Source organism: Crassostrea angulata, chromosome 7 (assembly GCF_025612915.1).
Source record: "Crassostrea angulata isolate pt1a10 chromosome 7, ASM2561291v2, whole genome shotgun sequence".
Taxonomy (NCBI): Eukaryota; Metazoa; Mollusca; class Bivalvia; order Ostreida; family Ostreidae; genus Magallana; species Magallana angulata.
The window spans coordinates 47348941-47370075 of record NC_069117.1 but is presented as its reverse complement, the minus strand read 5'-3'; the positions used below and the strand labels follow the sequence as shown (position 1 = coordinate 47370075).

Genomic DNA, 21135 nt, shown 5'->3' with positions numbered 1-21135 from the left:
CCATTGTAAGAGACTGATTAGCGGGAAGACAGGGGACACCTTTCACGTAAAAACCCCTCGCTTTCATCCTAACTCGATACAGCTCGAGTACATACTCAACAGAGAGTGAAACTATCAATTCACACCGATCACAAAGACATAGCGCTCCCAGAGTTGAAGTTTTTAATTGCAGAACAAGGTGTCTTACCTGGCGCTGAATCACACCTTTCACAACCTCTGAGTATGCACTGAATTTGCACCTTGTTGACATACCGAAGCTCAATAAGCAAGCATTGATAGCAAATGTATCTTGAGATTTTCTTTGAAATATTATATGGATGAATTTGCCCGATTTAAAGCTTTATATATTGACCACTGGTCTTTGTGATCCGTAGTACTCCTTCACTCTTTAAGGTGTTTGAGGATTCTGGCATAAGATGCTCCAATTACTCATAGGTTAAACAACAATTTCAGCAGCAACTACTTGTATGTTTTGATTTTCCTCCTTAAAACGAACACAAACCAAGCAAAATACATTATTTTGTTCATATCTGTTTTTTGTTTTTTATTAAGGTTTAATATATAATAACATGTAAAATAATGAGCATAAATTGTAACTTGGCATATAACTAATAAAACAACAAAGTTGTTGCCTCCAATAAAGCTTTTACAATGATAAAGCTTTAACACTGCGGTCCTGGAATGGTCCAATAAAACACAAAGCTTTCAAAAATCCAGAAATGAAATTCGGAGAAAATGAGCAAAGCAGTTCAATAATGGAATGAAATTATGCATCACAGATTAAAGCTACACCAGCTTTGTAGATTTCTTATGATCAGCTCTAGTTTTGTGTCTTGATCGTTTAATACTGGCATTAAAAAAAATTGTTCCTGCATCATCTGAATACACTCATATTTAGATAATTTTTTGGCAGGTCTGCATATACGAAGTCTTGACTACGATCTCTGGTACTCAGTACAATATGGTGAATTGTAGTACGTGAACTTGTAAAGCACAGTCACACACACACAAAATGACATCACTACACGATGAAGTCATTAGAGCATCGGTAGTTAAGATCATCATCCAGGTCCTCTGGGTTAATGGTGTAGCTGCCCGATGTGGTTGTAGCGGCATCGTCATCATCCTCCCGCGACTTGTTGGTGCTAATAAGGCTGCCACCGCCAACAAGATTGAAATAGTCTTTGTGAACACTTGAGTTGTAGGGGGACTTCACGAAGTCCCACTGGTCCGAGTCATTATGTGAAGAGTATGAGATGGGGGAATATGGCATGTTATGAGCACTATGAAATGGAACAGCTGAGTGTCTTTTATCACTGCTGCTGGGAATGTGGCAAGGGGGAGGTCTGGGGGGTTTACTGTCCTTTCTGGGCAGTGATGAAATAAATGAAGAAGGAGACATTGATTGGCTGTGGTAGAAATCAAATGATCTGGAATCATCTGAAATAGAAAGAGAACAGAAATCAATATAAAAATATTGTTTCATCCAACAATTGTGTTTTAAAATCTATTTCGTAAATAGGTTTGTATTCTTGTCAGCTGTATTAACATTTCATTGCTGATTGTAAACTCCTATGAACTTTTTTGCTTTCTGGTTATTTACCTGCTGTATGTGCAGTACTTGGATTATCATCCTCACTGCCCCCTCGCCCGCTGTCTGACGGGATTGTTTCCCCTGACGTGTCGCTATTACTGTCACAAGGGTGGGCTCTCCCGTTAGTAGAAACCTAAAGATAGAATTAAATAAATAACTACTAAATCGAGTACATCACGATCAGTTATCACTCATATAATAGAAATGGACACTACATTGTGAGTTCTATTGATTTGAACTCTGTTAGATCTAGACAATATATGTATCGGTTGTTTAGGCCTATTCAGAGATATGACAATTTACGAATATGATATTTTACTGTCAATCAAATATAGAATGCACTTAGGATTCTGTACAACTGAATTATTGATCGCAGTAATTTAGAAGGTTCGTTTTTGTCCCCGTAAAAGTTTATCTGCAGGAAGCATTGTAACAGCTGTAGAGACAAAGCCGTTGTTACAGCAGGGTTTATGGCAGAAGAATGATGACATCATATATTCATATGGAGGCTTCCATCATGGATAACTGTTCTAAAATGTTTTGTATGATTTCGATCCCGTTTTATAAAAAAAAAGGTGTGAACAAACCTGGTTGTCTTTTTTCAGGAGAATTTGTTGAAGTTTCATGGCTTCCATGTTAGAATCTGGTCTCAGGGAGGAATAAGATGGGGGCTTGTCATATAAATTCTGGAACAAAACAAATGAATGAATAAATAAACGAACATCAGCAAAAAAAAAAAAAAAATAGAGTAAAAATAGATGATTAAGGTATTGAAGATAATATTAAGTTATTTATTAACCATTTTTCTGACTCAATTATTTTTATATCAAGTTCAAATATTCTTAAAAAAGTTTGTACATGCATGTACCACTTAATTCTCACAAATCTAAATATTTATTGTCAAGACAGGAAATCCATTTTGATAATGCTATTCATACACTATAGAATAGATGATTCTTTGGTGAAATAGCAGTCTATCAAGTTCAATTGCACATAATAATTAAAGGAAGAATAAATTCAAGGACCTAAGGTCTAAACTATTCTTCAAAAATTAGGGGGATATATTTACCGTTTGATAAGAAAAAAATTTAATTCATTATATATCATAAGAAAAATACTGTCTGCATAAAAAGATAATGATCAGATTCAAGCCATTTTAATTGCAAACAATCTAGTTTTCATGTCACTTGATATTTTCTCCATTGAAATAAAAATCAGGCTACCATTTTAAGAAACCATACAGCAGGTCTTGGGTTTTAATTTGTCAGTGGCTTTTGTAAAAAGGTGAAATTGATAGCTGTTGGTTTTGGACTTGTTCCCCATGCAAGTTTGCTCTGTTCAAATATATGACTACATCCTTAAACAAGTTTAAACCCTAAAGAAAACTCTGCAAATCTATTGCTCAAATAATTACATATCCTGGACAATTTCAATAAGGTCCCAAAGAAAATATTTGTCAAGTTTGATAAACAAAGTGATTTATTTTTCTATTCAATAATATCATGATTATTTCTCGGGTAGATGTGGTTCTTTATGACAGACTTTGAAGACCTCTAGGTTAGAAAGGTTAAGCTCGAACAAAATTTAAAAACACACTTTAAAATATGAAATGTTTTCTTATTGGTAGATTTTTTTGGAATACTTATGATCTTTGTTTTTACAGCAATAAATGGAAAGTACCCACCTAAGTAAAGAGATTATACTCTAAAAATATTGTATGGAGAGAGACAGAGAGAAAGAGAGAGAGAGTAATTTATCAACTAAATCCTGAATATATTTTTTTCAAGACCAAAGATCTGAGTTAAAGGAATAAATATCAATTTTACTAAATTATTATACCCATTCACAAGCTTATTTCCCCTATCTGCAATAATTCCACAGAAAGGGATGATATTAATTCATTTATAAGCACTGATTTATCAAAATAAATGCATGATCTGCACTGCACTCTCCAATAAGTTTGCATCAGTGCCCCCTATAGAGACACTAACCCAATCAGCAATTCTGATCCCATACAGTGATACACCCACAAAACCATTGCCACTCACTGCCTCTAGGCCAGAAGACATCTTCTTCTTTTTTTATCAAATTGGAAAAAATAAAAATGCCCATGTTTAGTCTGCAGGATTATTTCAAATTCAAAGATAAGATTCAATATTCTTTTTTTGAAAAAAATCCTGATTCCCGAAGGTTGGGCTAATTTCATAATAATAAGAAGATTAGGGGATGATTAAAAAAGATTGATGCCGTAAACCATTTGGATTATCAAGGAACCAATGAAAACGTCCTATTGTAATCCCTTCACCTCTTCCAAATAGGATGACCCTATTTATCTAAAATGCTGTGTCTACAAAGAGCAGCCATTATTCCAGTTATGGTGATATCTTTTAAATGGGAGCAATAATGCATAAAAAACCACGGCTAACCACAAAAAATTATGCAATTTCTAATGGAAAATAATGATCCTGCCCTTTCAGAAACAATCCAGCCTCTATGATTCATATCCTTTACGAAAAGTATCTATAATAGCCATATATGGAAAAACAAATTGGGGCATTGTCCACTGTGGACCCCAGATAATTTATTATCAAGAGTAATGCAAAAAGACACAGTTATTTAAAAAAGATATTGCGACAAGTAGCCCAAGGTCAGCCCATTTATCTCGTTCTGGAGAGTTAAGGGTCCATTATGACACCATTTCTGACATCTAACATATTTTTCTCCTGTTTGTGGCCTTTATTAACCAGATTCTTGGGGAGTGACATGCACGATACGTTTTTCTGAGATCGGTATCCCAGATACACACAAAACCCTACCATTGTACGGGCATGCAATCTTAGACACCTGACTTTTGACTAAAATACATAAAATAATATTACAGATATCTCCCTCCCAGTGTAGTTTATCTCATAAGACACTGCTTGCGTTATGAAGGGGGCACGGAATTGTGATCTTAGGTTAAAATGTCAACTCTTACCGAATTTCATTAACCATTGGTCATGTAACACTAATGTGTGTTTTATTTGGGTTTGTATTTTCCCTACAGAATCTTAAATGACTCAGCCTGATGATTTTGGATCAGGTTTTTTCCTAATTGCATTAGAATTTCAAATCACGGTCATTAACAAGTCCACATGGATTTTTACCGAAATAGAATTGTTAAAAGAAAGTTTTTATTAACCTGTTTGCAATCGGGTTTTCCAATGTATGCTTGCAAAGAAATAAAAAAAAGAAACATGCTTATCTATGACCTGATACACATTTAATGTCGATAGCCATCTCTTAATTTTTAAAAAAAATTCAAATTTTTGTTGATTAATGTTTTGAAATATGTTTGTGTCTCCTTAAAAATGGAATTAAATAATACGAGATGTATTTAAAACTAACTGCAGTGTTTGTCAGTACATGTGTACTTACATTTTGTGAGATGTTGGAGCTGTAGTTATGGCTGGAGCTGCCCAGACTTCCCTCTCTATTGGTTCCCGCGTTGAGCGTCACCTTCTTCCTCTCCATGTACTCTGCCTCTGGGTGAGAATTGGGGAGGGTAGAGGTTCCAGTGGGAGCGTACCCATTCTGCATGGGAACCCCAAGGGGACCAGGACTAGACTTGTTATTCTTGCGCTCACTGTCTTTCTTCCTGATGACCAGAATAACAACCACGATGCCAGCGGAGATGATGAGAGTAAAGATGATGACACCAATAGAAATGTAAATATACTTATTGTCTGTTTCAGGTTTCTCATCAGCAATAGTGGCATTATTAATGGACACCTCAACATTAAGTTGGGTACATGCTGATTTCACTGGAAGCCCACCGTCTTGCACACAGATGATTAAGCTGACGGACTGATCGGTCGTGAACTGGTAGTTACGGTTCAGGAACAATTCTCCAGTCTGCGAGTGCAAGTTGAACATGTTTTTGTCGTTTCCGGTCTGTATGAAGTAGGTGAGTTGCCTGTTGATGCCATCATCTTTGTCTTCTGCTATGATCTTGGTTATCGGTAAAGAGGTCACAGTGGAGGACACCGTGTTGTTCATTTTGTTGGGAAACAATATTCTGGGTGCATTATCATTTGCATCCATGACATATACCGTAACATAGGCAGAACTGTTCAGAGAGGGGTTTCCACTGTCCCTAACATACACCATGAAATTGTACTGACCCATGTACTCTCTGTCCAGTTCAGCCCTGGTAATCACAGTTCCATTGAGCGAGACTTCAAACGGAACATTCCTGTCTTGTGAAGACATGGAGTACTGTAGATAGGCATTCTGTCCCAAATCTGGGTCCTGTGCAGTGACCCTGCCAACATGGGTGTAAGGGTCGCTTAACTCACTCACTTCAAAAGTAAAAAGGGATTTTGAAAACTTGGGTTTGTTATCGTTGATGTCTGTTATATTGACAATGACTGTGGCAGTGCCGGTTTTTGGTTCCTTTCCACCATCCACTGCTAAGACTCGGAATAAGTAGTCACTAGTGGTCTCCCTGTCTAGTACCCCAGTGGCGTTGATGACTCCGGTGATTCGATTGATACTAAACGAAGACCCAGCATCGCTGTGGAGAACGTACTGAATCTGAGCATTCAAATCGATGTCATTATCAGTGGCCGAAACCTTAGTGACAGTTACTCCAACAGGGTTATTCTCTTCTATGCTTGCAAAGTAGGTCGGCTGGAGAAACACAGGTTTGTTGTCATTTTCATCCCCAACTTGTACGATGAAACTAACGGAGGAATATAATGGGGGTGTTCCTAAGTCATGACAAGAAACTGTTACGTTGTGTTCACTGGCTTTTTCTCTGTCCAAAGGTATTTTCACCACGACTTTGTAACCCTTACTTTGCAGAGGCTTGATGTCAAAAAAGGAGGAGGAGATGGAGCACACATATTCTCCGTTTTTTCCTGTGTCCGAGTCTTCCACACTGACGTGAGCCACGAACGCGTCAATATTAATCAGTTCAGAAATCAGGACTTTCCCGGCACTCCCTGACACCAAATTGACCTTGACCACTGGTGGGTTGTTTCCAGCATCCTGAATCTGTATGTTAACCTTGACCTGAGCATAGTTTGGAATCGCTCCTTTGTCCCTTGCTTCCACAAAGAAAGAAAAGATCTCATTTGGTTCGTAAACTAATTTCTTCAGAAGTAAAATTTCCCCAGTTCGGTTGTTGATGGAGAATATATCGCTGTAGGCTCCTTGGCTGATGTGGTACTCCAGCTCTCCGTTTAATCCACTGTCAGCATCAGTGGCTGTCACTCTCAGAATGGTGGTACCGGGCAGGGTATTCTCAGGAACAGTCTTATTGTAAATGGACTCCCCAAACACAGGAGGATTGTCATTATCGTCCAAAACATTTATATCAACTTGCAATGTGCCGATGTTCTGTTCTACACCTCCATCTTTTGCGAAAATCTTACACGTATAAAAAGCTTTTTTCTCCCTGTCAAGATTCTCAAGCAACACTAATTTTACGTCAAAACTTCCATCCAGTTTCTTCTTTGTCTGAAGGCCAAAGGTTACGTTGGCTGGGAATATTTCATAATTTTGAACTCCATTATTCTCCCCTGTATCCAAATCCACGGCTGATGGGAGTTGAACAAGATGGCCAACACTAGAAGTTTCCGAAATGTTGATTGTAATTAAAGATTTTGGAAATTGTGGTGCATTGTCGTTAATGTCTATGACATGAACGTTTACTGTTATGACATCAAAATCACCAAAGTTTGCAGCCACATCAAATGTTAAAATACACTGTGGATCTTTACATTGAATATTCTCTCGGTCAATGGTTGTAGTTGTTGTCAAATCCCCATTGGACTCGGTGATGCTGAATAGACCAGCATAGGCATTATTTTTATCTAGATATGTATAAATGACTGATGAGTGGTTTGCCTTCTGAAGAAAATTACTTTTCGTTGCAATATTCCCAATCAGTTGTCCTGGGGGTCCTTGTTCATTTATAGAAAAATCAGCAACAAATTCTGATAAAGAAGTCTCGAAAATGGATAAAGCACACAGTAGGAAGAAAGCTGCCATAGTGGAATGTGTTTATCCTTCACAAAGGTTGGGGCTCCTTGGTCATTTCAGTCCCGCTGGGTTTCCAGGGGTTTCTTTATAGTGATACCTGAGCAATAAAAGAGAAACAAATTAAAACCATTAATGCATTTATGTTTCATAAATCTAGATTAAGTTATAAAATCCTGACAGCAAGAAAAGACTGTCGCAGAGATAGAAATAAAAGTAGAATTATCCAGCTTCCTGTGAAGTTTCTGAAGGTCTAGCAACACCTGTTAGCAACAGGGCTTATATTGAAAAAATTTAGCATTTTTCTATATATGTAAATCTAAACATGTAAATATTTTAACTAGAATTTCCTTTAACAGAAAGGAAAAAATAATCCAAATTTCTTTAAATTTAGTTTTGAAATTGGTGACTTGATCACGGCAATTTCAATATTTCAAAAAAATATTCTTCTCTAAATTATAATGAGTATATGAAGAAAATTAGAATTTATCATACCAATACTAGATCCTTAAAAGTCTGCTTGCTAATTTGACATACAAAAAGAAATGGTCATATCATTTTAAAAAATCTTCTTAAGTTTTAAAAGAGAATTAATGATAAAGATCTGTGGTCTCAAAAATAGAAATAAATTCACTGCCTCTCATTTCAAGTCTTTAAATGTCACTTTCATTCCGGAGACAACTCGTTTAAATGAGTAAATATATAAAGTTCCAAATTTACAAGAAGTTACTTGATTAGAAATGCATTCAACACTTCAAAAGACTCAATTGCACCTTGCCACCTGATATTTCAGCAGAATATAGAAAACACACCCCCTGTCTTCACCCAAAGTGAAGAAAACCTCTTCCAACTGTACAACAGTTGTATAGTTACTCGTGTTTTATGCTGCTGCATTTCTTTTGAAGTCAATATTTACCCATTGTAAATTACACTTTCATTCAGAAAACACCCTGACACAAAAGCAATATTTCTTCATGTTATAAATTTAGTCCCCCTTTATATGAAGAATAAAATTGCCTTTGTTTTTAACCTGGACAGAAAATTATTAAATTTTGGTATTGGATTATTTCAATGAGTCTTATCACTCAAAATCATTTCTATCTGGATATGTTTCATCTTGTCAATGTAAAAACATCATAAAAGGCCAATAAAATTTGACAACTTCTGATCAAACATGCCCATAAAAAAATCTAACCACTTATCAACATAAATCAACACCTTTTAGAAAAATAAATTTTCAGGCAATTAAGAAGATTTTCTTGATAGCTCTGAACCTTTTAACAGTCATATTTGCAGTTTTGATAATTTAATAAAAAAAAAAGAATTCTTCAATATTTATATAATTTTTTCTAGTTTGTTTTGTTTATAACTCCTAATCAGCATAAAATTTAAATTTCCGGTGGCAATAAAAAAATTATTTTCAAGAGATATTTTAAATTGATATTTCAAATACTGGGTATCTCAATGAAATCACAATATTCTAATATTTTGATACCTAAATTAAAAACCTGAAATAAACCATTTCTCACCTTGTTGTAATATAGAAAATAAATTAAAAAGTCCCGTACTGAATCACAACTCGCTATGCTAGGTCAGTGTGTGTGCGCCTGATGTTTATATTATTGTCCGCAAATCAGGCTTTATTTATCTACAGCTTAGCTCCTTTCTCAGTCAACACTGCAGACACTTTTAAAACCTCATGCTTCCTCTTGTATGTCAACACTGAATTTTCAATTTCTTCTCCATTTGGAAATTCTTAAGTTACATTAGGGCATGAAAGTAATGATGTGTCCATTGTCCATCCTCCCAGTCAAGGATGACGATAATCTCTCCGACAAATATACCCGCTTAAGCCGTTAAGACAACTTAAATATTTCCCCTATTACACTAAAGAGTTGACACATCCGAAAAAGGAACCCTGTATTCCTGACCATTCCACAACACTGTCGCACTGACTCTCAATAAAGCTGGGCTGCTCGCAGCGTCGCGGCTGAGTGACTAAGGACTGCCTACTCTGTCACAGACAACGCTTGTCGGGATGTCAGTAAAGTTGTGATACACATGGATGTTTGTGACCTCCTTAATAAAATTGGGGGAGATATCATCATAAAATCAACAGCTTAACCTGATCAAGATTACGGTAGCCAGCTTTTTTAGGGATGATTGTCATTATGTTTTTCGAATATTCGATTTTCAAATAAAAGAGTTTATAACCATAAAAATGAATTTTTTTTTTAGAAATTATATCTTCATGTTGTGAATTCATTAAAATCTTCAATTATTTCAGTAATTTTTATTTATAATATTAAAAGATTATTCTAATTAAAAGAAAATATTTATAATTTTAATTTTTTTAAAACTAAAATGCAGCTAGAATATGTATTTTAATCTCATGGTCTTACATAAATAATTATCTAAATAGATATGTAACTAAAATTAGAATTTTTAAACTATTAACTATAATTTATAACAGTACCATTCTTACAAGATTGTTGGTAGCCTACATGTAAATGAGGGTGACATATGATTAGGTCCAGTCTGTGTTCACACCAATGGATGCCAACAGTTATAGGACTGACAGCTCAACATGGCATCAGCTGTGAACAAACCAGCAATCAACATGTCTATCTCTCTATCATCACCTAATTATTCCTTCAATCTCTCTATCTCCCAGCTTATCTCTAGATCTATTCCCCCAAAATTTATCAGCACCCCCCATCTACTGATATTAATTATTTACATACATAAGGATCTTTAATTACTTGGGGTATAGATTGTGTTAATTTGTTTCAAGTGTCGATCTGCATGGGTTGTGCAAAAGTTATCAAATGTCCAGACATAAAAATGTCGGGCCAGGCTTTTGTTAAGTACCTGTGACAAACTTGTTTCTTGTTTGTAATAAACCTACAGGGCCTGAAAAACAGTCCAGCACAATCTCAAAAGCTTCACATAGTTCTTTTTTATCTTAATTATAGCAATAAAAAGCACTGATTGCATTTATTAAAACTATAAAAATTTTCTCTCAAAATAAGCTTTCTTATCAAACATGACACATCCTATTTAGGTCTGCTAAGGCATTGCAAGGAGAAAATTAAGACTCTGTATTAAACAGGGAAATCAAATATTTTGTCATAACGCAGGTGAGTTACGGGAGATGTGATAGAGAGCGGCCAGGTATAATCTTAAATTAATGCAGAATTAATTCAAAAACTTGCAAGCATAAAATGAAATAGATAGGGGGCTTAGCAGGGCATGAAATAAACTCCATTATACTTCAAATAAACATGCGATACTCCGTCCTGTGATCAAGACTATATAAGAATAAAAAATTAAAGAGGCCACCATATGCAAGCGGCATAACATTCTGCTGCATTTACATCTATCATTTTCTGAGGTCTACGATTCAAATAGAAAATATCAATCATTGCAACGACAAAAAACAAAATTATTCCGGGCAACGACATGCACAAATGCAATCATTTTGCATGCAGTGGTAAGGTGTTGACAAATTGCATCACTGAGCAAATACTAGCATGGATCCCCCACAAAAGTGGCTTCCAAATTAAGTATCTTTACTCCTATTTGACACCGCCACATACTATATCTTTATCTTAAGCTGCCTCATCATCTGTTAGAGAACGATCAGAGATGACCAGTGCTTATCAGATATGTCTAATTACAGTAAAAACATGAAAGAGCTGCCTGGCGTTGGTTTTTGGGGATCAGACAGCCAGATAATGGGATGTTTGCTGATGAAATAGGTATATCCTATAGACAAACGTCCGCGTTTATGTGACATATGTCTGAATCACCTGCCCAAACAACCTGTTTAATAGGTCAACAACGGCACTGTTCTACCTGGGTTCTAAATCAATATTAATTACCGCATTATATCCCCCCCTTTCCTTGCCACCCCCTCCCTCAAAAAGTTGTAATTTTAAAAAATTCACCCTCTTTCCACTTCCTTGTAACCCCCCCCCCCCCCCCCCCCCCCAAAAAAAAAAAAAAAGAAAAAAAGAAAAAAAAAGGAATCAAAATGAGTAAATGGTGCACTAAAATTCATTAAGAATTAATATGAAACAAACAAATTTTTGAAAGGTTGAAATGTTTCGGAGGCCCATATACTGCATTATTCTGTCATTGGACCTGCTGACTTAATGGAGCTGCTGGTAGTGCTAACATGAATCACGCTGCCTCCACTCACAGATTGTATGGTCTGCGCAACCGTTAATAAGGAGACAATGGGAGAATCAGGGACAAAATGGCACAATTACTCCTAATAGCTCTCCCAGCAAAAATATGTTACATAATTCTAATCAAACTATGCAATAAATAGGAGGAGTATGATGCAGATGGAACTTAATTTTTCCCAAATGCAGATATTTTGTTCACTGCAATCATCAAACTAACCATAGCAACTGAAAATCAATTTGAACAGCAATAGCATCTGAACCCCTTCATCAAATGAAATGACGAACCAATGGAAATCCTCAAATCATATTTTTTAAAATTATATATAACTTTTGAGAACATGGCTATTTAAGTACATATATGGGAATTAATTGTTATTGACAAAGCATTAGGAATATGTATCGGTATATCCAGCACATGTTATAAGTATAGAATATCATCAATATTACAACAGTATCTCTGAATTTGATCATTGTCAATAACAATGCTGTATCGTATACAAAACAAATAACAAAAATTCTACCTCTTTACTTTGAAGTCAATTCAGTATATCAGACTCACCAGGAAAAAACAAACAGTCCTGGCACTAGACAACACTTGTAACAGGTTCCCCAGAAACTGAATGTATCAACCCAACTCTCACTCAGATCATATACCTGTGGACCGATGATCAAGGGTCTTTACAGTGTACAAAAGGGTTATCCAACACAACAAAGGGAGATTATCACCTCATCAGAGTGGCCATTTAGACACATAGGCCCTCTAATATAGACGTGTAGGTGTGATTAAAAATTACAGGTAAAATCTGGCACCCCTACCTAGCAATTCATCTATGCCCGACTCTATCAAATAGAATTAAGTTGTCCTGGCTCAATGGCTTTTATCTGGCCCCCATACAACAGGGTGACAAAATTGTGATTTCTGTATTTTCTAGTAGATTCATGTAATATTTTGTATAAATATCCTTATCATTAGGCTAGGTCCACACAATTGCTGGAGGTGCTAAGACATGACTTGTTAATACAACATGCTATCTAAGCCACCTCAATTTGATTTCCAAAGAATTAATTAAATATTGGTCTGTTGAAGTGTCATTATGAGTTTACGTTTAATCCGGTGTGTTCATAACCTAGGTAAATGTTCTATTCTGATCAAGATTAAACTAGAGACAGATTGAAAAATATTCTATAATCAAGTTTCATATTACAAAAATATCGAATTTTATTTCATATAATACCAGATACACTGGCAAATAAAAAAACCCACCACATTAATTTTACATACCAGTATATTTTTAACAAAATCCAATTATAGCTAACACCATATTACCGGTACTGATTTTTTGTGTGTGGTTAGAATATGAGGCATTTCTTTTTTGTAACTAGGATGACAAATGTACAGAGGGTTTAGAGCTTTCACAGAGAGCCATAACCAAAAGTGTAATCAGCCTTACTCCAGAAGCTTGGTGACTGATGATGATCGAGGGTCACAAAAAACGCTTCTGTGATCACTCGACAATGGGGAGCATAACGTTCAATGTATCTTACTTAATAAGTGTCCACACAAAGGAAGAGTCCCCTAACATCAAGCAAAATACTGACGTAAATAAACAACTCACCAGAGCTAAATCTAATACAGGGGAAAATCCAGTGTATATTACATCCAAAGACTAAGGGACGTCAGAAAAAAATTCTTCTCTCACACCTGATATGAAGGTAGAACTGTCAGTGAGTGCTTACTGGTCACTCTGAGATAATGAAATGATTCCATCTCAGAGAAAATTGATTATTAATAGATTTTTTTTACATAGATAAAATCTATGACAATTAGGATTTATAAATATATGGAGATTTATGGACTTTTTAATGGCTGATTTGATACACCTAAAGGCAACAAGACAACCTGCACTATAAGTGTCAGTACAATCACTACTACATGCTAGTTACATAATAACAATGCCTTTTCTTGCCTGGCCTCATGTTTTATCATAAATCACTGACCAATAAAAGTGCCCCTTGTTAACATCTAGCCAGTTCTGTCAAACTCAGGCAAAAATTATCATAAATTGACAACAGCAACCATAAACCAAACTAAATGTGACTCCTTTATTTGGAAAGATTTCTTTTTTCTGCAAAAGATCAAAGACACAAGTCCAGAGTTCTGCTCCGAATGAAGATTTGTCTGTCAGTCACTCCTGCAGACCCAGACTTACATGGGATTATGGGATTTCACAGCGGGCATTATCTGCTATTTGCACATCTTCACTGACTTATCCTTAAAACTGTTGTAAAGCTGATCCTTGACAAGACGGGAGATGATTATTTTGGCAAACTAACACCTTGATCCTAGCTGCCAAGGGTACTTGGGTCCAAAAAATAATTCCCTAATCCTTATAAAGAGGCATTAAGCCATTATCTGAAGATAAACTTTGAGACATCCTCAAATACTTTACTATGCACCCATTTTATCATCGGATTATTGATTCCTTTCCCCCAGTAAACATGCAAAATAAGGACAAACTGACAGGGACATACCCCCTAGTATTAGATTAATTAATAGGACAGGTGGTGCTTTGGCACCATTTTCGAAAACATCCACAAAATCGTTAAAAAAACCCTGCCAGAATTCATTCCCATTAAGCAAAATTAAATTTTGGTTTGAATAAAATAATTTTAAACATAAGTAAATAATCAAAAAGACCTATGATCTTAAAATGATTTTAACACAGGAAATTTCCTTTTCAAATTTGACAAAATGAAATTGTATATTATGTTCAAATCAGGGAAACAGGAAAAATGAACTGATGGCTTCCTTATCCGATTTCAGGATGCCCAACATGTGTCAGATAGTCAGACCATAAAAATCTCCACCCCAGTCCCCAAATGTTGGACCACTACAGAGATAGCAATTATAGAATTTACTGGGCCAATGGAAAGTCTTAGAAGCCTAAGGTTTATGATAAATCATTAAAGATTTTATGGTTAATTCTGAAAGGCTTCATGGTCCACGACCCCTGACCTCTGTAATTAGAACTATTTTTTAAAGCCATCCCCCCAATTCCCTTGTCTACAGAATTATGGTGTAGAAATAAGTAGCCATCCAACCATCCCATTATCCAGTCGGCAAGGGCCTACATCAACGTAAAGCAGACAAATTGTCCGATGAAAAAAGAAGGAATCAATTCAAATGGAGCCCAATAAAAACCATTCTGTTGTGAAATTTTGATTGGCCAGTGACATAAAGCTTGATGGGATACCCCACCGTTTTATTGAGATGTAAAAAAATATGTCATCTTTGATCCAATTCATGTAGCTGCAATTAAACCTGACTTTTCATTCCTTTGACGACCAGTGATTATTTCCAGCATAAGGGCAGCGGGACTTAACACTGAGGGTGTAAGGATATAACTGTGTTAGGACAAACACTGGGTCAGATCTACCCGACATAATGGACAGACCAGGACTATCTACACATCATCTTTGAGGAGTTTAATTTTATCATAAAATGTGCTCTAACACTTTTATAATAAATGTACTAGGAAAATAGAATTCTACATTGCAAAATTTGCACCACATTTCTTTAAGGCATTTTCTTTGCTATGTGCTTGAATGAAAACTTTATTAAAAGACTTTTAAGGGAATAAATTAACAAAAAGAGGAGAGAGAAAAAACTATTGATATAATATGTAGATACCATTTAATAGTTGAATATCAAGTAATTAATCAATATCAATATTCTTTAACCATTTTTTTTTCCAACGAAAACATTTAACATGAACTGCAAACTTCATTAAAAATCCTACAGTATTAGTTTGCCTGCTTATTTCTCTACAGAGAGAAGCAGAACTAGAGTTCAGTTGACAATGTTTAACTTCTCAAGTTTAATTCAATTAGAACTGAGACACTGAGAACTCAGACATCTTAATGAACCTGTTCTCAGATTTAGAGAGAGAAGGAGACCATGTTTGCACAGACCCAGAAACGCATCAACAGCCCAGCAGGTCGTATTCAAAGATACACTGGAATTTCCTGACAATGTTCACACTAACAAACAATCAGGCATGGTTATGGCACACAGTGAAAGCTGCCTCCAAAAGGAATGATATAAAAAAAGTGGGAGTGTTCTAACGATTCATAGCACAATCAATAAGGTTGTCCTTGTTCAAACTCTACCCTGGCTAAAGTTAAAAAGCTGAAAGTATTGTATTTATATCTTTTCCATATCTCAAGACGGCATTATTAATTTTCTCTTTCTCTAGAAATACAATCACATCAATTAAAGTTTGAGTTTCGGGGCCATGAATAAATAAATATGCTCCTCACAATATGGGGTTCTGCACACGCTCTGTCAACGTAATAAAAGGGACGGCCTCCCGGGTCCGTTTCAAGATGTCAGCCCAAAGATAGATATTAGCACTCCAACAACAAACAGACCAAAACATTTGTCATTATTGAACAACACCAATCATACCACCAGACCTAGTGTAAACTATGAACAAGTGTTTCTGTGAAGTTTGTGTCACTGCAGACTCAAACAATGCACCCAACTTCTGCATGAAACAGATCATATTCTGATTTCTAACAATTGGAACAACTACATCCGTCGGAGTTTTTTTTCTCTCCATTGTATTATTTTCTCCCGCAGACCTTACATGAAATTAAGTCTTAGACAGAATCCCGATTCTAGCTCGAACCTGCCAATAGTAATCAGATGTAACAGGCGATAAAACCCTCGGAACCAATCACAGACAGGCTAACTAATTAATATCGGGATTAGCGCTGATATTCTGTTATGACAACCAATTTTTCATTTCTTTCAGTCAACCCTGTGTGGCGCATTGGATGGCCGTATTAGAACAAGCATCAGATAACATATAACCACTTCAGAAGTTCAACAGCCCTGAAAGACATACAGCACACCCTTGATAGTTACCATAAACTGCATACAAATTTTCTCTTCCAAAAGAAAGCGGTGAAAAGCAGTGACTTCAAATTTTCATGCCATCTATAAATCCTTTTTCTGCTATATGACACACAAGGAATAATGTTAATTTCTAATTGATTGGAAATGCAGCTGATATTTCATACTACCATATGCAAAATTTCTTGGTAGAGAATATTAATGCAGATATTTTTTAAAAAACCCTCAAGAAGAAGAAAAAATAGAACATCAATTTTTACGCCTCTTCAACAACTGGTCATTTACATGTAATAACCATTAACTTAGAATTAATCATTTAACTTCTTTGAAAAAGGTTTAAAGATTGCTGGTGCTGACAATGGATGACAATACTGGTTTAGACGCCTTGTTACTGCCATATTAATTTACACAACAACAAGTCTCGTTTTTTATAGGTCCTATACCTTTCACAGCATGGCAGATAAGGATCCTGATATCCGCGTGTATCATCTTACTGTCTTTGTCAAATTATTTATGTGCTTCGTTTCTTTACCCCATTATTCCCTGGATCCTAGGTGAGCCAGTGAGGGTTAGTGTGTGGAGTAAGTCCAGTTTTTAATGTACACAATCAATTCTGATACTCCGAGTCTGTCATGGTCAAATCTCTAAGTTCACATTCATATTAACCTGGACAGCATGACATTCCATTTATAAATCTATAAATCAGGTCCGAATATGGAGAATTTATACACCATTGCTCTGTAGAGACAAATTATATTTATTCCAAATCCCCGGCCGGCCAGCACAACGGTAGAGTCAGTGATACCAAAATCCATCATTAGAGAGCCATATACAACTTTTTTAGATTTGTAAATACATAAAATAACACCATTTCTCATATAAGCTGTGGAGGTTAAAACTCATAAACGGCCATAATGATTCATAATAACGATACTCAATTACAGTAGAAGAAAAATTTAAATTTCAAATTTGGTTGTAAATCGCTTGAAAAGATGGAGGCATAAAGAGAAATAGGCCATATCAAATGGGATGCATCGGACCATTATCTAAGCATTATAGAAGAAGCATGGGATATTATTGAAGTTCGCTGGCACTAAGCGCCCAAAAAATCAAAGAGAAAAAAATATTACTATCTAATAGCACCAAAAATATCTGAAAGCCTTCCGTAATTTGACAACTCAATTAAGAGACCATTTGAAATAGATGAAGTCTATGCCTCATTGCTTGATTTAAGTTTATGAACATATAACTATCATTGTAATAAGTATTTATAAATAAAATGACATCTGAGAGAACAGGCTGCATGAACAATTCTTTTTTTTTTTAAATGGAAGAGAAAAAACAAAGTGTTTTTGTATGGCTAACACAGCATCTGTTTGCAAGCAAATTGAGATTGATTGCATATATGATACTGAGAGCATGCAAAAATACCAAGTACCTGTTACATACATGTATAATATTACTGGAAACAAACATTTGGGAGGTAGAGCAGGAAGCTAAAATAATACATTAAGCCACCAAATGGTACATCTACGAAAAATTGCCAAAATAAAAAAAATAAACAAACTGGGGTGAAAAGTGAATAATTTAAGATATTGTATAATTCTTTTTTAATTCATCCAATTTTGTTGATGGGAAGTTTATCAAGCGGCTGTTGTAACATTTGATGATGTGTAACATGGCCCCCCTTAAATAAGAAATCAAAGGAATGGAGAGGACCATGATGCTCTGAAGTTCTCACTCTACTGGGATATATAAACTGAGGTGAATGGCTCTCATTAATATTTGAGTGAAATTTAATTTACTGTACATTATTTTGTGTTATGCTATTAGCCTTCCATGGTCTATACAGCTCTGCTTATGGGTCAGGCATATTAATTGCCATTGGAAGTCAATATGCCAAATCCTGGGTAGATGTAATTCAACTTTTGTATCATAACAAAGACTAGTAACCGAACATGGCATAATCAACATAAATTAGAACCTTCAAATTTAAATGCGTCTCACAAAGTTCTTCCTTATTTTCAAGTTTTCTAGCTACTTCCAGTCCACTGGAAAACAAATTCAGCATTTAATCTTTAAAATTTTGAAGGCCACCATATGCTACCATTGACAAAACTCAAAAATCACTCCTAATATAGCTGAACTAATTGTTTGAATCACTTGAGTCAATTACTATGAGGGCACAATTTGTTTACACATTAACACAAGCTTTAATGGTCTGACAGAGAGTGATAGGTGAACGACCAAATTCCTGGGGTGCTGTTTTTAGGCGTGACAGGGGCTTGTCGTAGTTGAGTTCACCCCTCCATAGGTGTAAACATTCTGATGTTTATCACATTATTTTCCTGTCTGGTGACAACGTTCTAATTAGTCTCCTGTATCATAATTATGTCAAAACATTTCTTCTGGTAAAAAGAGAATTTAACCATTTTTCAATGATCCTACAATAAGATTTATAAGAATAATTCTTTTCAGGAAATCACATCTAAAAATAGGGATTCATTTCCCCTTATATACCCTTTTAGAATAATAAAATTTTAAACTTTTATTCATTCAATTTAAAGTGTAAAAACAAAGTAATTTAGTTCTTTTTAAATAAAAAAAATTTACAACATTCTTAATTTAATTTCCACACATAAGTATGAATCATTTTGATTTAAATTAGAAATGTCTTTGGTTAACAAATATTGTTCAATTTATAAGAATAATGTAGTGTTTTTTCTAAAAAGAAAACTTTTGTTCATTATCCAACTTTTTTAATGTATACACATGTATCTATGTAAATAATGAGAGTAGCGGCAAGAGCAAAAATTTTTAAGAAAATAAAAAAATTGTTGGAGTATTTTTAAAAAGTAAAAAACATTCAAAATATATTTATTTATTAGAGGTAGATTTTCACTTACATTCAAAAGATTGGGGAAATGGAAAACAGGAGAGAATAATTCTTCTGAATGCGAGTAATAAATGTGTAATTCCAAAATAATGGAAGTCCAGCTAAATTTAGACAAAAAAGGAGAAAGTCTGATTGATAAAGTCCCGAATTTAATGATATCAGAAATGGATAGGATACATCGGCAGCGTCCTTATAACTCTGTGATCCTTCAGACATCTGAAGAAACCCAAGCTGACCACAGATTTACACTAAACATCTTACTTAGACATAAATACATCACATTGAAGACATAATTTGACAGATCAAAAAACAAACTGAGGGTCCGAGCGTGTTGGCGAGAACAAACTATCGCCAGTCTTCCTCCGCCTGATCACATGGAGGTACAGGAAGAGTCAATCCTGTCAGCCAAATCCCCAGTAAATGTCAAATAAAAGCTAAATGCGGAGGGAATCGCCTTAAAATTTCTGGTATCAGGTATATGCAGACAGCCATATTAAGCACAGTATTGACCAAGTTCTTTAACAAAATAGTAAAAAGGTTTTGTTTTCATCTAAGTGCCAAAGAAGACTTTGAAATCAGTATATCTTGTTGTACAGTATCCTCCAAACTATTCTGATTCAAATAAACTTAAATACTGTAGAAGCAGAAATATTCCTTGAGGATTTAATTTCGTTATTTTCCTTGGCAGTATAAATCAACGAAATTAAATCCATGATGAATTTTTAACCAAAGTTTTAATGAATACAAAGATATTACAATATGACGAAATTAAATGCCAACGGGATTTTATTTGGTTCAAATCAACGAAATTTTGACACAACAAAAAAATGTGCTTCTTCAGTATTTCATAACACGTTATATTTGAATTTCAGTACTTTAAGATTGATCATGAAAATTGAATTTAAAAAAATTAGAAAGAACAATGGTAAATGTGTAATAAGATTGTAAGGAAACTTATCGATAATACTTGCAGATTTAAATACAACTGCTAAAAAAATTGAAAACAATCTCTTCTGCCAAAAAAACGTAAATGCGAAGAATATGCCCAATACCTGCACTTTTGAACCTTGTAGTCTGAAAAATCAATGATGACTTTATTGCAATTAATGCTCATAAAAAATAATACGACGTAGAATGAATTTAACCCTAAACTCTTTGCCTTAGGTAGCTTTTGCACATGAATCTCTTTCTAGTGATTAAAAAAAAATGTAAAGCCTCATTAACAGATGAATTATTAAAACGATGGTCCATTTTCAAAATCCACTACATGTCTGATTGGTCCATTCTTATGCAAACTATCAGACCATGTTATCTGGATAGTCTCCACTTCACAAACTAGAAATTGGGAATTAACAATAACTAACATTTCCCTCCATCAAACATATTCCAATTTTTTATTTCTCCACTGCAATAGCATTTTTGATTTTGTAGTAGGGACTATTGATTCAATGAAATGAAAGTTTGTTACTATAAAGAGAAGAAAATATCAGACTTTTCCCTACAATATCAT

At 35.0% G+C, this 21135-nt stretch overlaps 1 protein-coding gene across 5 annotated transcripts in view; it reads right to left on the bottom strand.

The window, feature by feature from the left end:
* Window positions 1-511: 511 nt before the first annotated feature.
* The window catches only part of LOC128192081 (protocadherin beta-15-like), a 34462-nt gene continuing 13838 nt past the window's right edge, over window positions 512-21135 (bottom strand). For 3 of the 5 annotated variants that reach the window (XM_052864523.1, XM_052864521.1, XM_052864519.1), the window contains exons 2-5: window positions 5012-7718; window positions 2182-2280; window positions 1604-1727; window positions 512-1440 (exon numbers count right to left, since the gene is read on the bottom strand). In XM_052864523.1, coding sequence (XP_052720483.1) covers window positions 1022-1440; window positions 1604-1727; window positions 2182-2280; window positions 5012-7630 — 3261 coding nt within the window. In that variant the 5' untranslated portion in view covers window positions 7631-7718 and the 3' untranslated portion in view covers window positions 512-1021. Of the gene's footprint in view, window positions 1441-1603; window positions 1728-2181; window positions 2281-4775; window positions 4805-5011; window positions 7719-9147; window positions 9627-21135 lie in introns of those variants that run through there. The other 2 variants (XM_052864520.1, XR_008244499.1) reach the window with 2 other exon arrangements.